The sequence below is a fragment of the Hyla sarda genome, chromosome 1 (assembly GCF_029499605.1).
Source record: "Hyla sarda isolate aHylSar1 chromosome 1, aHylSar1.hap1, whole genome shotgun sequence".
In the NCBI taxonomy this organism is placed as follows: Eukaryota; Metazoa; Chordata; class Amphibia; order Anura; family Hylidae; genus Hyla; species Hyla sarda.
The window spans coordinates 266,244,048-266,261,463 of NC_079189.1; the positions used below are offsets into that span (position 1 = coordinate 266,244,048).

At 41.0% G+C, this 17,416-nt stretch overlaps 1 protein-coding gene across 2 annotated transcripts in view; it reads left to right on the forward strand.

Annotated features, from left to right (window-relative positions):
• Window positions 1–16,557, forward strand: part of YJU2 (YJU2 splicing factor homolog) — a 133,943-nt gene extending 117,386 nt beyond the window's left edge. The window contains exons 7-8 of one of the 2 annotated variants that reach the window (XM_056571862.1): window positions 11,996–12,248; window positions 16,182–16,557. In XM_056571862.1, the coding sequence (XP_056427837.1) occupies window positions 11,996–12,248; window positions 16,182–16,213 (285 nt within the window). In that variant the 3' untranslated portion in view covers window positions 16,214–16,557. Of the gene's footprint in view, window positions 1–11,995; window positions 12,249–16,118 lie in introns of both variants that reach the window. The other variant, XM_056571857.1, reaches the window with a different exon arrangement.
• Window positions 16,558–17,416: the final 859 nt, after the last annotated feature.

The window sequence follows — 17,416 nt, forward strand, 5'->3', positions numbered from 1 at the left end:
AGGTCATAGACTTGCTTGAATAGATGGACTTTCAATTTGCTTTTGAAGATCTTGATGGTGGGTAACATAGTTACATAGTTACATAGTTAGTACGGTCGAAAAAAGACATATGTCCATCAAGTTCAACCAGGGAATTAAGGGGTAGGGGTGTGGCGCGATATTGGGGAAGGGATGGGATTTTATATTTCTTCATAAGCATTAATGTTATTTTGTTCCATAAATGTATCTAATCCTGTTTTAAAGCTGTTAATTGTTCCTACTGTGACCAGTTCCTGAGGTAGACCGTTCCATAAATTCACAGTCCTCACGGTAAAGAAGGCGTGTCGCCCCTTGAGACTAAACTTTTTCTTCTCCAGACGGAGGGAGTGTCCCCTCGTCCTTTGGGGGGGTTTAACCTGGAACAGTTTTTCTCCATATTTTTTGTATGGGCCATTAATATACTTATATACGTTTATCATATCCCCCCTTAAACGTCTCTTCTCAAGACTAAACAATTGTAACTCCTTTAATCGCTCCTCATAGCTAAGATGTTCCATGCCCCATATTAGTTTAGTCGCGCGTCTCTGCACCCTTTCCAACTCCGCAGTGTCCCTTTTATGGACAGGTGCCCAAAACTGAACAGCATATTCCAGGTGAGGCCGTACCAATGCTTTATAAAGGGGGAGTATTATGTCCCTGTCCCTTGAGTCCATGCCTCTTTTGATACATGACAATATCCTGCCGGCTTTGGAAGCAGCAGCCTGACATTGCATGCTATTCTGTAGTCTGTGATCTACAAGTACACCCAGATCCTTCTCTACCAGTGACTCTGCCAGTTTAATCCCCCCTAAGACATACGATGCATGCAGGTTATTAGTACCCAGATGCATAACTTTACATTTATCCACATTGAACCTCATTTGCCAAGTGGATGCCCAGACACTTAGTCTATCCAAGTCATCCTGTAACTTATGCACATCCTCTATAGACTGTACCGTGCTACAAAGCTTGGTGTCATCTGCAAAGATAGAAACAGAGCTGTTAATACCATCCTCTATATCATTGATAAATAAATTAAACAACAGCGGGCCCAGTACTGAACCTTGGGGTACACCACTAATTACCGGGGACCAATCAGAGTACGAATCATTGACCACCACTCTCTGGGTACGATCCATGAGCCAGTGTTCAATCCAGTTACAAACTAAAGTTTCCAAGCCCAAGGACCTTAACTTACCTGTCAGACGTCTGTGAGGGACAGTATCAAATGCTTTGGCAAAATCCAGAAACACTATATCCACAGCCATTCCTCTGTCAAGGCTTCTACTCACCTCTTCATAAAAGCAAATTAGATTGGTTTGACAACTTCTATCCTTAGTAAACCCATGCTGGCTATCACTTATAATACAATTATCCCCCATGTATTCCTGTATGTAATCCCTTATAAGTCCTTCAAACAATTTACCCACAATGCACGTTAAACTTACCGGTCTATAGTTTCCTGGGGAAGACCTAGAGCCCTTCTTGAAGATTGGCACCACATTCGCCTTGCGCCAGTCCCTTGGCACAATACCAGACACCATAGAATCTCTAAATATCATGAACAGGGGTACAGATATTACTGAACTTACCTCTCTAAGAACTCTTGGGTGTAGTCCATCCGGCCCTGGGGATTTGCTTACATTTATATCACTTAACTTACCTTGTACCATCTCTACATTAAGCCAGTTCAGTACATTACATGATGTGTTACCAGCACTGACCTGGCCAATGTCAGCTCCTTTTTCCCTAGTATATACAGAACTAAAGAACCCATTCAGTAGCTCCGCCTTCTCTTGATCGCCTGTGACAACCTCCCCATTATCATTATTAAGGGGTCCTACATGCTCTGTCCTTTTTTTTTTTGCATTTATATATCTAAAAAAATATTTAGGATTAGTTTTGCTTTCTTTGGCCACCTGTCTCTCATTTTGAATTTTTGCTGTTTTTATTACATTTTTACAGATTTTATTAAGCTCTTTGTACTGTTTAAATGTTATCGCTGACCCATCAGATTTGTATTTTTTGAAGGCAATTTTTTTGTTGTTTATTGCTCTTTTAACATCATGTGTCAGCCATGTAGGATTTAATTTTAATCGTTTATATTTGTTCCCCTTTGGTATATATTTAGCTGTATAATTATTTAGAGTTGATTTAAAGATGTCCCATTTACCTTCTGTATCAGTATTTGAGAACACTTCCCCCCAGTCTATGTCCTGTAGTGCAGCCCTCAGCCCAGGGAAGTTTGCCTTTTTAAAGTTATATGTTTTTGCCTTCCCCGCCTGTCTTTGTTTTCTACATTTTAAGTCAAAAGTAACTATATTGTGGTCGCTATTACCAAGGTTTTCCCGCACAGTTACATTACCAATCAGCTCTGCGTTGTTGGAAATGATCAGATCCAACAAGGCATCACTTCTTGTTGGGTCCTCCACAAACTGGCCCATAAAATTATCCTGCAATAAATTTAGGAATTGTCGCCCCTTTGTAGTTTTAGCCAACCCCGGACCCCAATCTATATCTGGATAGTTAAAATCTCCCATTATTACCACTGTACCTGCCCGGGTGGCCCTCTCTATTTGTTTATGAAGCCGAACATCTATCTCTTCAGTGATATTAGGGGGTCTGTAGATTACCCCAAATATTATTTTTTCAGTATTTCCCTCCTTTTGTAATTCTACCCACAGTGATTCCACCTCCTCAAAATCATCACACACTATGGCATCGTTCACACTGACTTTCATACCACTTCTTACATACAGACAGACTCCACCACCTTTTCTGTTCATTCTATCCTTGCGAAACAATGTAAACCCCTGCAGATTGACAGCCCAGTCATGCGAGGAGTCCAGCCATGTCTCAGTGACCCCAACTATATCAATATGTTCCTCCAGTATCAAGGCCTCAAGCTCCCCCATTTTATTTGCTAGGCTTCTGGCATTTGTGAACATACACTTTACATTTCCATCCTTTATGTTATTGGGGTTAATGGGATTCAAGGGTGTAAGTTTTATTTTCCTATGAAGCCTATTCCTATTAACTATTCTAACCCCTCCCTCCGGTCCACCCCCAGGTACATTTATAATTCCCACCTCTCTATCTACACTATCTTCCCCCTCTTTGCTGTAGGTTCCCTCCCCCCAAGTCCCTAGTTTAAACACTCCTCCACCCTTCTAGCCATCTTCTCCCCAAGCAAAGCTGCACCCTCCCCATTGAGGTGCAGCCCGTCCCTACGGTAGAGCCGGTAACCGACAGCGAAGTCAGCCCAGTTCTCCATGAACCCAAACCCTTCCTTCCTACACCAGCTTCTGAGCCACTTGTTTACCTCCCTGATCTCCCGCTGCCTCTCTGGTGTGGCTCGTGGTACTGGTAGTATTTCAGAAAATACTACCTTGGAGGTCCTTGCCTTAAGCTTGCGGCCTAAGTCCCTGAAATCATTTTTAAGGACACTCCACCTACCTCTTACTTTGTCATTGGTGCCAATATGTACCATGACTGCTGGGTCCTCTCCAGCCCCGCCCAGCAACCTGTCAACCCGATCCGCGATGTGCCGAACTCGTGCGCCAGGCAGACAACACACTGTTCGGCGATCCCGGTCTTTGTGACAGATTGCCCTGTCTGTCCCCCTAATAATTGAGTCCCCCACCACTAGTACCTGTCTGGCCTGCCCTGTACTCCTCCCTCCCTCCTTACTGGAGCAGACACCCCCCTGGCGGTCAGAGGCGGTATCCTGCTGCAGTTCTGCTAGCTCTGTAATGGCATCCCCCTCATCTGCCAAGCGGGCAAACTTGTTGGGGTGTGCCAGTTCAGGACTAGCCTCCCTGACACTTTTTCCCCTACCCCTCCTGAGCCGGATGTGCTGGGGTCAGGAGTTCCAATGAATGGAGGAAACTCGGAAGAAGTCTTGGAGATGGTCATTTGAAGTGCGGACCAGGTGTGAGCATGGGCAGAAAACTTGAGATGATCGCAGATTACTTGCGGGGCATTATAGGGAGATCAGGTCAGAGATGTAAAGAAGGGGACAGGTTGTAGATGGCCTTATATGTCATGGTGAACAGTTAAAATTGAATTTGTTGGGCAATGGAAAGCCAGTGAAGGGTTTGGCACAGGGAAGAAGCAGAGGAGAAGCGAGTTGAGAGGTGGATTATATGAGCAGCAGAGTTGAGGATGGACTGGAGGGGAGCAAGTGTTTTAAATGGGAGGCTGCAGAGGAGGATATTGCAGTAGTCCATGTGAGAGAAAATATAAAACTTACAATGCACTGTTCTAAATTATTATGCACTGTAAGTTTCAAAACACTTTATAGGTTGTAAAAAACTGAAAATGGTCATTTGTTGTTTGCAGTATGATTACTGAAATCAAAAGCGATTTCAATCAAACAATATTTTAACTTTTTAAACATTTTAACAGGTCACAATACATTTTAACATATGACCCCTTATTTCATAGCAGCTTCACAAGTCTTGCACTTATTGAACTTATAGCAGCCATTGATGCAGAGGTATTCTTTGCAGCATGAGATGGTGCATTGTCATGCATGAAGATGATTTTATTATGGAAAGCATAGTTCTTCCTTCTGTACCAGGGAAAAAAGTTCTCAGTCAGAAACTCTGCAGAGGTCATCTTCACACCTTCAGGGACCCTAAAGGGGACCGACCAGCTCTCTTCTCATGATTCCACATGACTCCACCACCGCCTTGCTGACGTTTCAGCCTTGTTTTAACAGGGTCCACTACTCCATCCATCTGGACCATCCAGGGTTGCACAGCATTCATGAGTGAACAGGATATTGAAAATTAGTCTTCATGTATTTTGCTGCCCAATGCAGCCGTTTCTGCTTGACAGCCTTGATTTTAGTGGTGGCCAACTAGAAGGTTTATGCACAGTTGCAAGACTCTGGAGGACTCTACACCTTGATGTATGTGGGACTCCAGAGGCACCAGCAGCTTCAAATATCTGTTTGCTGCTATGTAATGGTAATTTAGCAGTATATCCGATGCATTGATCTGGCATAAATCTTCCTCAATGTGCCTATATCTGCACAAACCCATCTGTGCTCTGAATCAGCCTCAAATCTCTTAAGTGTGATGATCAAGCTTAAGTTTTCATAAAATATCTAATGTTTTCATACCTTGTCCAAGGCATTGAACTATTTCACTCTTTTCTGCAGCAAAGAGAACCTTTTTCTTTCCCATATTGCTTGAAAATGGTGCTCTGCTTAATAATATGGAACACCCACCTTTAGTAGTTTTTCCTTAAATTGGGCTCACCTGGCAGTCTAATTATCCAAGATTGTTTTCAGTGATCAAAAGAGCCCTAAGACACAATGCCATTCATGAGTTAAACTGAAAAACTAAATATTTAATCTTTATGCACTTATTTGCATAATAATTTGGAACAGGGTATATAACATTAAATATTTCGCTGATCAATATTGTGCTATTACAGAGCATTGATCAATGTTATCTGTGCTCTGTTGCTGTAGCCAGCCAAAGCAGGAGCCACAGAATGAAGATCTTATGGCACGGATCAAGGTAGGTACTCTATGGCCATCATTTAAGGTGATCAGGACTGCACATTTACCCCACATTGGTCCCGATCACCCATAGCAACCAGCCGGCAACATTGAGTTGGCGGCCTTAGGTCCCGCATTCGGCTTTGATCGCGGGATATAAAGGGTTAATAGCCTTGAATCGGCGATCGCCACTGCAGGCTATAAGCTGCAGCCCTTGGCTGTTGATTTCAGCCGATGGCCACGCGGTACGGAGTGGGATGACGTCACAATCCCGCTCTGTAGCTGCTCCCCCCCTTCCCAGGACGTATCCATATGCACTGGCAAGGGAAGAGGTAAAGTTCCTTGGCAATTATATAGTAGTAGAGAGCTTTGCTTTATTGCTGTGTTACATTTCAGAATAAATTGGACACATCCAAAAACTTTTACCCCTAAATGACGCAGAATCTTTACGTTTTTGGCGTTTTCATTTTTTCCTCCTCATCCAAATCCATAACTCTTCCAATTTTTATCAATGTTTCATCTATAGGGCTTGTTGTTTGCAGGACTTATTGTACTTTGTAATGACATCACTCCTTGTACCACAATTTATGGTGAAGGTTATTTGTGGGGCAAAATGTAAAAATTTGGTTGCATTTTTATGTAGTGCACTTATGGTAAAAATGTAATTGTCTTTATTTTGTAGGTCCATACAAATCCAACGATACCCAATTGGTATAGGTTTTGTTTTGCTAGTGAAAAAATATATAACTTTTTGTAAGAAAATTAGTAGGCTTAAAATTTTCCCCATCTGACCCCTAACTGAGGCTATTTGAGGGCTTATTTTTTTGTGCCATGAGTTGTAGTTTTTAACGGTACAATTTCTGTTTTTAATGGACTTTTTGATCACATTTTATGGTATTTTTTTCTGCTATATGAAGTGAACAAAAATGTGCAATTCTGGACTTTGGTAATTTTTATTTTTTTTGCATTTACGCCATTTACCATGCAGTTTAATTAGCATTATATTTGAATAATTCTGATATTTACGCAAGCAGTGTTACCACATATGTTTATTTTTTTAAGTTATTTTATTTATAAAATGGGAAAAGGGGGTTGATTTCAACTTTTATTAGGGGGAGGGATTATACACAGTTATTACATTTATTTTTTATTAATTTTTTTGTCCCCATAGGGGACTAGAACATGGAATCTTTTCAGTCCTAACACTGATCAGTGTTGTGTTATGACACAGCATTGATCAGTGTTATCTGCGGTCTGTTGCTCTAGCCTGCCAAAGCAGGCTGGAGCCACAGACCGAAGATCAGACTGCACAGGGAAGGTAGGGACCCTCCGGCCCTCAGTTAAGGTGATCGGGACTGTGCGATTGCCCCGTTGTGGTCCCACTCACCCATAGCAACCTTCCAGCAACATTCAGTTGCTGGCTTTGTGATCGCCACTGCAAGCTATTAGCTGCAACCCCTGGCTGTTAATACAAGCCGGGGCTGTGCGGTACGGAGTGGGATGACGTCACAATCCCGCCTCGTAGCTGCTTTCTCCCCCCTACCCATATGCCCTGGGGAGGGAAGAGGTTAACTATATTCTTCTTTAACCATATTTTTTTGTTTTGTTTTAAGAACAAGTTATGTGCTTGGAGTCATTGGCTTGCTGCATACCCATGTTGCTACTACCACCACTGTTTTAAGGATGGTATGAGTGTTTTTTTATGCTCGAATGCAGTGGTCTTCTTACTCCAAATATAACATTTTCAGTTAAATAAAAAAAAAACTCTATTTTGGTCTCATTTGTCCACAAAACATTATTCCAGCAGCCTTTTGGCTTGTCCAGGTGATCTTGAGCATACTGCAGCAAACTTCTTTTTTGAGATCGGCAACTTTCTCTTTCTGGCATGTACACTATTGTTGTTCAGTTATCTCCTGATAAGACTATTAAATGCTTTGCTCTTGTTGTGATCTTTGTTGGTGGACCACTCCTTGGTAGGATAATATTGGTTTTGAATTTCTTCTATGTCTACACAATCTGTGTGACTGTGGATTGGTGTAGTCAAAACTCATTAGAGTTGGTTATGTGACCTTTTCTAACCTGATGAGCACCAGCAACTCTCTCAGGAATCTCCTTTTGTCTGTAATATACTTCCGCAAACGTGTTTTGAAAATCACACTGATGCGTCCCCTCGTGACCTCTAGGCCACGTCCCCTCAATGCAAGTCTATGGGAGGGGGCGTGGTGGCCATCACGCCCCCTCCCATAGACTTACATTGAGGGGGTGTGGCCTGATGTCACGAGAGGGCATGGCCGACCCCCTGCAGCGTGCACACATCGTTCGGAACTAAATGTTCCGAACGCTGGCCAGTGGCGTACCCCTTTAAATAGAACTGGTCAATCACTCACACCTGATTGTTATCCCATTGATTAAATAAGCCTGAATCGATTTCACATTCAAATTATTTGCTAATCCAAAAGGTTCACATACTTTTGCCACTTGCAGCTATGTAATATTGGATCATATCTTTAAAAGATGAATCTCAATATTTAACAGGTTAACAGACTTTAGTTTAAGGAGTTGTCCAACCTTATAATTAAATGGCCATTTAATGACTAAATGGCCACTTTATCACTTAATGGACACCTATTGCCTGTTTGAAGAGGCCTTGGCACTCGCTTGAGCCAATCTAATATTGCTGGCCTATCATGAGCAGGCACACAGGAACACTTAAAATATTAGGATGTTGGAACAGGGAACCATTTTTTTCATCAGGCACTATACTTACATTGCATTTGGAGGAGTGAGAAAGGGATAGAGCTACACTGAATCTACACATCATGGTTAATCCCTATTTAAAGAGTTAATCGACCACGGAGAGGTGATCATTGGAAACATATACTTCTAGCTAGTGAAGCTTTTTGGATTGCAAAAATGGCCACACGCTATTCATCAGATATTATGTAATTTTTTTTTTATTTTGCTTAGTTTATTTTCTCATAACAATCTTTTGGACAAATTTGTATCATATGTTCTTAGGAGTGGTCATGGTGTAGAATTGATATACATAATTTTATACAGAATACCTGAAAATATTTTCAGGTATTACCTGTAGTGTTTCACACCTCAGAATTTCCGCGCCGGATTCCGCATTGGAATTTGGCACAGAGATTCCGCTGCAGCAGAGTCTTGTTGAATTCAACGGGATTCTGCTGCTCTGTGCACACTGTAGAATTTCCGTACCAGATGTTTCCGGCATGGAAATTCCATTCTCCGTGGCTACACAAAGAATGAACACATTCATTTTTTGTGCAGAGTCCGCACAGAATGCATGGCAGTCTATGAGATGGCACATTTTGTGTACAATCCTAGTGCCGGCATATAATGCCGGCGCCCTGCAGTGTGAACATGGCCTAAGAGTAAATGTTTCAGGAATATGGTGAAGCAGGTTTAGGGTACGTTCCCACACGGCATATTTTGTTGCGTATTTGCTGCGTATTTGGTGCTCCGTATTTTCCTACCCATTGACTTCAACAGAGAAAATAAAATACACAGCCCCCCTCCCCTCCCCAATAAAAATGAAAAACGTCTGGTACGTCACTGTTTCCAAAACGGAGCCTCCAGCGGTTGCAAAACTACAACTCCCAGCATGCACTGATAGACCGTCCATGCTGGGAGTTGTAGTTTTGCAACAGCTGGATGTTTCCCCCCCCCAATGTGAATGTACAGGGTACACTCACATGGGCGGTGGATTACAGTAAGTATCCGGCTGCAAGTTTGAGCTGCAGCTAATTTTCTGCCGCTGCTCAAACTGCCAGCGTGAAACTACTGTGAACCCCCCGCCCGTGCGACTGTACCCTAAAAACACTACACTACACTAACACAAAATGAAATAAAAAGTTAAAAACACTACATATACACATACCCCTACACAGCCCCCCTCCCCTCCCCAATAAAAATGAAAAACGTCTGGTACGCCACTGTTTCCAGAACGGAGCCTCCAGCTGTTGCAAAACAACTACTCCCAGTATTGCCAGATAGCCTCTGACTGTCCAGGCATGCTGGGAGTTGTACAACAGCTGGAGGCACCCTGTTTGGGAATCACTGGCGTAGAATTCCCCTATGTCCACCCCTATGCAATCCCTAATTTAGGCCTCAAATGCGCATGGCGCTCTCACTTTGGAGCCCTGTCGTATTTCAAGGCAACAGTTTAGGGACACATATGGGGTATCGCCGTACTCGGGAGAAATTGGGCTTCAAATTTTGGGGGATATTTTCTGCTATTACCCTTTTTAAAAATGTAAAATTTTTGGGAAAACAAGCATTTTAGGTAAAAAAAAAATTTTTTTTTTTACATATACAAAAGTCATGAAACACCTGTGGGGTATAAAGGTTCACTTAACCCCTTGTTACATTCCCTGAGGGGTCTAGTTTCCAAAATGGTATGCCATGTGTGTTTTTTTGCTGTCCTGGCACCATAGGGGCTTCCTAAATGCGGCATGCCCCCAGAGCAAAATTTGCTTTCAAAAAGCCAAATGTGACTCCTTCTCTTCTGAGACCTGTAGTGCGCCAGCAGAGCAATTTTCACCCCCATATGGGGTGTTTTCTGAATCGGGAGAAATTGGGCTTCAAATTTTGGGGGGTATTTTCTGCTATTACCCTTTTTAAAATGTAAAATTTTTGGGAAATCAAGCATTTTAGTTAAAAAAATAAAAAATTTTTTACATATGCAAAAGTCGTGAAACACCTGTGGGGTATTAAGGTTCACTTTACCCCTTGTTACGTTCCCTGAGGGGTCTAGTTTCCAAAATGGTATGCCATGTGTGTTTTTTTGCTGTCCTGGCACCATAGGGGCTTCCTAAAGGTGACATGCCCCCCAAAAACCATTTGTCGCTCCTTCCCTTCTGAGCCCTCTACTGCGCCCGCCGAACAATTAACATAGACATATGAGGTATGTGCTTACTCGAGAGAAATTGGGTTTCAAATACAAGTAAAAATTTTCTCCTTTTTACCCCTTGCAAAAATTCAAAAATTGGGTCTACAAGAACATGCGAGTGTAAAAAATGAAGATTTTGAATTTTCTCCTTCACTTTGCTGCTATTCCTGTGAAACACCTAAAGGGTTAATACACTTACTGAATGTCATTTTGAATACTTTGGGGGGTGTAGTTTTTATAATGGGGTCTTTTATGGGGTATTTCTAATATGAAGACCCTTCAAATCCACTTCAAACCTGAACTGGTCCATGAAAAATAGCGAGTTTGAAAAGTTTGTGAAAAATTTCAAAATTGCTGCTGAACTTTGAAGCCCTCTGGTGTCTTCCAAAAGTAAAAACTCATAAATTTTATGATGCAAACATAAAGTAGACATATTGTATATGTGAACCCAAAAAAAATTTATTTTGAATATCCATTTTCCTTATAAGCAGAGAGCTTCAAAGTTAGAAAAATGCTAAATTTTCTTTTTTTTCATCAAATTTGGGGATTTTTCACCAAGCAAGTTACCATAAAATTTTACCACTAAGTTAAAGTAGAATATGTCACGAAAAAACAATCTCGGAATCAGAATGATAACTAAAAGCATTCCAGAGTTATAAATGTTTAAAGTGACAGTGGTCAGAATTGCAAAAAACGCTCCGGTCCTTAAGGTGAAAAGGGGCTCGGTCCTTAAGGGGTTAAAGGTCATTTAACCCCTTCCCTAATAAAAGTTTGAATCGCCCCCTTTTCCCAAAAGTGTAAATAAAAATAAACATGTGGTATCGCATAAATGTCCGAACTATAAAAATACATTGTTAATTAAACCGCACGGTCAATGGCATACACGTAAAACAAATTCCAAAGTCCAAAAAAGCTTATTTTTGGTCACTTTTTATACCATTAAAAAATTAATAAAAAGTGATCAAAAAGTCTGATCAAAATAAAAATGGTACCGATAAAAACTACTGGTACAGATAACGGCACAAAAAATGAGTCCTCATACCGCCCTGTACGTGGAAAAATAAAAAAGTTATAGGGGTCAGAAGATGACATTTTTAAACGTATACATTTTCCTGCATGTAGTTATGATTTTTTCCAGAAGTACGGCAAAATAAAACCTATAAAAGTAGGGTATCAGAATAATGATAAGGTGTCATTTTTACCTAAATATGCACTGCGTAGAAACGGTAGCACAATTATTTTTTTTTCCGTTTCGCCGTGAATTTTTGGGTAAAATGACTAATGTCACTGCAAAGTAGAATTGGTGACGCAAAAAATAAGCCATAATATGGATTTTTTGGTGGAAAATTGAAAGGGTTATGATTTTTAAAAGGTAAGGAGGAAAAAACAAAAGTGCAAAAACTGAAAAACCCTCCGTCCTTAAGGCTTTAAAAGGGGTTATCCAGGATTTGAAAAGTTGCCTGTCAACAGAATATTATTAGATTTTTGTGTGTTGTTGCTATGTCACGTTCACTTGTATTTTGCCTTTATATTTTTACTATTCACTATAGATCTCTTATCCCAACAAGAAGCACTGTGGTGAAAAATCAGATAATAATGGCAGTAAACCAAACAGCCGTAGTCTACTTTCCGGACTTATAAGAAGAAAAGAAGGTCCTGAAACCAGCAAGAATTCAGAGGCTAATCTAAGCCAATATCCAGTTTTGACTGCACAGAAAACCACAAAATCACAGTCTAACCAGGCTGCTGTATCTCCTTGCACAGACATGAAGAATCACTGTGAAAAAGCATCTCTTAGCTCAGGTAATGGTCTCCATTTTACTGTGCTTGTTTCAAAAGGGTGTTGGCTTTATAAGAATCTTTTTTTTCCCTCTGTGATAGGTTACAATGTTTTTCACAATTGCTTGTAATATTGATGCAAAGTGTGTTAAAACCACAGTAATCCATTTCAATAATGTTCTAAAAAAAAAAAATATATAAAGTTTCAGAAAAAAGGGGACAAAACAAAACCCCTTAACGACCACGGACGTAAATGTACGTCCTGGTTTGGCGGTACTTCGTGCACCAGGATGCACATTTACGTCCTGTGTGTGACCGCGAGCATCAGAACGGTGCTCGCGTCATACACGGCAGGTTCCGGCTGCTAGCAGCAACCGGGGATCCGCTCGTAATGGCCGACATCCGCGATCGCACGGATGTCCACCATTAACCCCTCGGATGCCGTGATCAATACAGATCACGGCATCTGCGGCAGTGCGGTACTTGGATGATCGGATCGCCCGCAGCGCTGCCATGGCGATCCGGTCATCCAGCATGGTAGCCGGAGGTCCCCTCACCTGGTTCCGGCCGTCTCCCGGGGTCTTCTGCTCTGGTCTGAGATCGAGCAGACCAGAGCAGAAGATAACCGATAATACTGATCGGTGCTATGTCCTATGCATAGCACTGAACAGTATTAGCAATCAAATGATTGCTATAGATAGTCCCCTATGGGGACATAAGTGTAAAACAAAAAAGTTGAAAAATGTAAAAATAAAAAGTATAAAAAATTTAAAAATCCCCTCCCCCCAATAAAAATGAAAATTGTTTTTCCAATTTTACCCCCAAAAAGCGTAATTTTTTTTTTCCATAAACATATTTGGTATTGCCACGTGCGTAAATGTCCAATCTATCAAAATATAATGTTAATGATCCCTTATGGCGTAAACGTATAAAATAAAAAAAGTTAAAAAATGCAGCTTTTTTTGTCAAATTTTAGTCCCAAAAAAATTAATACAAAATGATCTAAAAGTTTTATATATGCAAATGTGGTATAGATAAAAAGTACAGATGACGGCGCAAAAAATGAGCCCTCATACCGCCCTATATACGGAAAAATTAAAAGGTTACAGGTGGTCAAAATAGGGCAATTTTAGACAACTGATTGTGTACAAAAAGTTTTTTTGATTTTTTTTTTTTAAAAACAGTACAAAAATATAAAAGTATCTAACCATGGGTATCATTTTAATCGTATTGACCCACAGAATAAAGAACACACGTCATTTCTACCATAAAGTGTACAGTGTGAAAACAAAACCCTCCAAAATGTGCAAAATTGTGGTTTTCATTTAAATTTCCTCCCTAAAAAAATATTTTTTGGGGTTCACCGTACATTTTATGGTAAACAATTGGTCACGCAAAAAACAAGCCCTTATATGGATTTGTAGATGGAAATATAATAGAGTTATGGATTTTAGAAGGCGAGGAGGAAAAAACAAAAACTGAAAAATAAAATTGGCCTGGTCCTTAAGGTAAAAATGGGCTTGGTCCTTAAAGGACAAGTCTCACAGTAAACAATTGTTCAGCTTTTAGTGCAGAAGGTAAAGTTATATAGGTTTGTAAATCACTTCCATTACCAATGCTGCTTAGAAACAAGCTTTTTCTGCATTCTTCTGTCTGACAGGAAATTCAGCTGTTCCAGGTTTTCATGACTTTCGACCCCCTATTCAGGCTGTTATCAGCAGCATCCAGGGGCCGTGACGTGACAATTACCCAGAAAACCCCTGTGCTGCAGAGAGCTGCCTGAGCTCGGGCCTTAGCCCCTCCCATCTGATGAATATTCACACTGTCCTCCCTCTGTTCTGCAGTGATTGGCTGAGCAGCACTGCCTATATGTCGGCTGATTCAAATCATAGTTCTCTCCCCTCTCCTTGCTAATGTTTTTACACTGATAACGGATGAGAGGGGGGAGGGGAGGGAGCTGCCAGCGTAGGGCTGTCACACTGAGAATGGAGGGGAGGGAGAGTAGAATTGTCACACTGAGCACTGGGGAGAGAGGAGTGCAGGGCAGAGGAGGGGGGAGGTGATTGTGCCACTGTAAAGCTGTTTCATTGAGAGGAGGAGGGGGAGGGAGTGATTTTACAGTGTAAAACTGCAGCTTCAACTCCAGGGTCCCTCTCTCTGAGCACTGAGATTACATTTTGTTTCCTCGTGGCCACCCTGCTGTATAGGGCTATGATTGGAGCTCAGTGTTATGTGGGAGTGACTAACATAAGTTAGGGGTGGTAACAAGCTCTCTGCTCAGGCAGCTGAGAGCAGGAAATGTGAGCAGTGCATGCAGGGAAATGTAGTCTTTGAGATCACAGGCATAGCCACCATAACCAGGAAGTAACTGCAATTTATGAGCTGAATAGCCGGTGAATGGGGGGCGGAAAAAAAATCACAAACATGTCAGAGAGGTGGTAGGTGAATATACTATGGAATGGCTAGGTATTTTTTTTTTTCTTTGCTGCATGGGATATCTTCTTTAAAGATAAAAAGATCTGTAAGTCACTTCTATTTAAAAATGTTAATCCTTCCAGTACTGGGAGCGGGCAATGGACGTAAATGTACTTAAATGTACTTAAATTGTCCTTAAAGGGGTACTCTGGTGGGAAATTTATTTTAAATCAACTGGTGCCAGATTTGTAAATTACTTCTATTTAAAAATTCTAATCCTTTCAGTACTGCTGTTTGTTCAACAGGAAGTTCTTTTCTTTCTGACCACAGTGCTCTCTGCTGACACCTTTGTCCATGTCAAGAACTGTCCAGAGCAGGAGCAAATCCCCATAGCAAACCTATCCTGCTCCAGACAGTACCTGATACAGACAGAGGTGTCAGCAGAGAGCACTAAATTTCCTTAGGAAATTACAAATCTGTTTAACTTTCTGGCACCAGTTGATTTAAAAAAAATAAAAAATTCCACTGGAGTACCCCTTTAAGGTCAAAATGAACGTAGTCCTTAAGTGGTTAATTGATAACTGTTTGGTGGATGATATTTTTAAAGTCTTTAGTGAATTTTAAAATTTACTCTAAAGTAGACTATACTATAGACTATTTTTCCAGTGGTGAATTTGTATTGTGTAGTTTTTTTTCCCTCGAAAACACAGCATACTTTTTGATTTAGATTTTTTTGTGGCATGTTTTTTTTTTCCATAGACTCCTCCTATAGGGTAAAAATTTCTTGGGGTAGGGTCACATGTAGTGCATGCACAGCATATTTCACACTGTGGGAAATACGATGTACATTTTTTTATATGAAGACACACAGGGTTTTCCCTGACGGACGCTGCCCTTACGGCATTTAAGGTTTGGAACATATTTCTCACATGAAATACACTGCATATGCGCTATGTGTGACCCTATCCTTAGGGGAAGATTTCCATAGGAAAAGTTGATCAGTTGTTCATAGCAACCAGATATATATTTTTTTTATTATTTCATATTTTTTCTGAGCCCTTTTAAAAAAATAAAGACGCAATAAAATTGGTAGCTATGGGCAACTAGTTGACTTTTTTCCTTTGCACATGTTTTGATTTCCTTAAAATATTGAAAAAATCACCAAGGCGTATAAATGGTTTAGAAGATCCACAGTCGATTCTAATAATTGATTGTGTTACAAGCCTGTGTATATCTTAGCCAATCAAAAAGGCAATTCAACTTCCGAGTAAAAACCTAGCCTCAATGTCTGAGATTGGAGTACTAAGTCCTATCTTCCTAAATAAGTTAGAATGAAAAATTTGCTAATAAACAACTATTGTATTGGTAGTTCCGTAATATGTGGTTGTTATCCTTGATAATTTATTACAGTGTAATATTTTGATGCTATTTACAGTAATAATTATGGTATATATATATATATTTATTTATTTTTTACAGGAAACACCTGTCACACCCAAATTGCTACTTCTAATACTGGAGCATCTTCCTTATCTTTGTTAGGTGCATATTCTGACAGTGAAGACAGCGAGTAGAGAAAATCGGAGAACAAAGAAAAGTAAATAGGGAATAATCTAGAGCCTAGAGTCACTGAGGACATGTGTCGGATTTATATACATACTGCTTTCATGTACGCTAGTCTGCAAATTAATTTCTATGTAGTAAGGCGTGTTACTGTGTGCCTCTGCTCTATCTCTCTTTGTAGGAGTGTTTACATTTCTTCCCCTATGTGTACAGTTTTAATGAGTTGTGTTGTAATTGGTCTGATATTATTTTAAATTGAGATTTCTTTTGGTATTTATCTTCTACATTAAACAATATTCCATTTTATATTTTAATAAAAATGTGAGCAGTGTACAGCCAATCTACTGTGTTTTCTGTATCACAGTGATGAAGAGAAGATCATTGTAAGGCTGCATTCACCACTCGTTTTCACTGTACGGGTGCCAGATCCGTCCGGGGGAGGGGAAAGCCTGGCACTTTTTTTACCCATACCTGGTTTTGTGACCGGACCTAAAACCGTAGTATACTACGGTTTTAGGGCCGTCCAGTCAGGAAACCGGATATGGGTAAAAAATAAACCAACCGGAGTCACCGTTTGATTCTGGTCGGCTCATTAAAATAAATGGATTTCAGCGCTGGTCTGGCTGGGGTATGGGAGCGCCCGGTTTTCCCCTCCCCCAGCCGGATCAGTAACCTTGTATTCAGCACAGGAACGAACAGTAACCTCATGTCCGGGAGCCATCCTCAGCTTTGGCCTGGACTCTGTTTTCTTGGTCATGCACTTTGTGCGTTCTTCCCTTTCTGGTGGCTATTCAGGGATGTTTTCTGTTTTACTATCTCAAAACTGGTGACAGATTCACTATAACCCCTTAAGGGTAATGGACGGAAATGTACCTCCTCATACGTTGGTACTTAACGCACCAGGATGTATATTTACGGTCCTGTACATGCTGCTCGCATTTTGCATGGCAGGTCCCGGCTGCTATATTGCTGATGTCCGCCATTAACCCCTCAGATGCCGTGATCAATACAGATGATGGCATCTGCGGCATTGCAGGCATTTAAATGGATGATCGGATCGGCCGAGGCGCTGCCGCATGGATCCAGTCATGAAATACACTGCATATGTGCTATGGCGGCTGGAGGTCCCCTAACCTGCTCCGGCTGTCATCCCGGATTGTTCTTCTCTGGTCTGACATGGAGCAGACCAGAGAAGAAGATCGACGTTAATACAG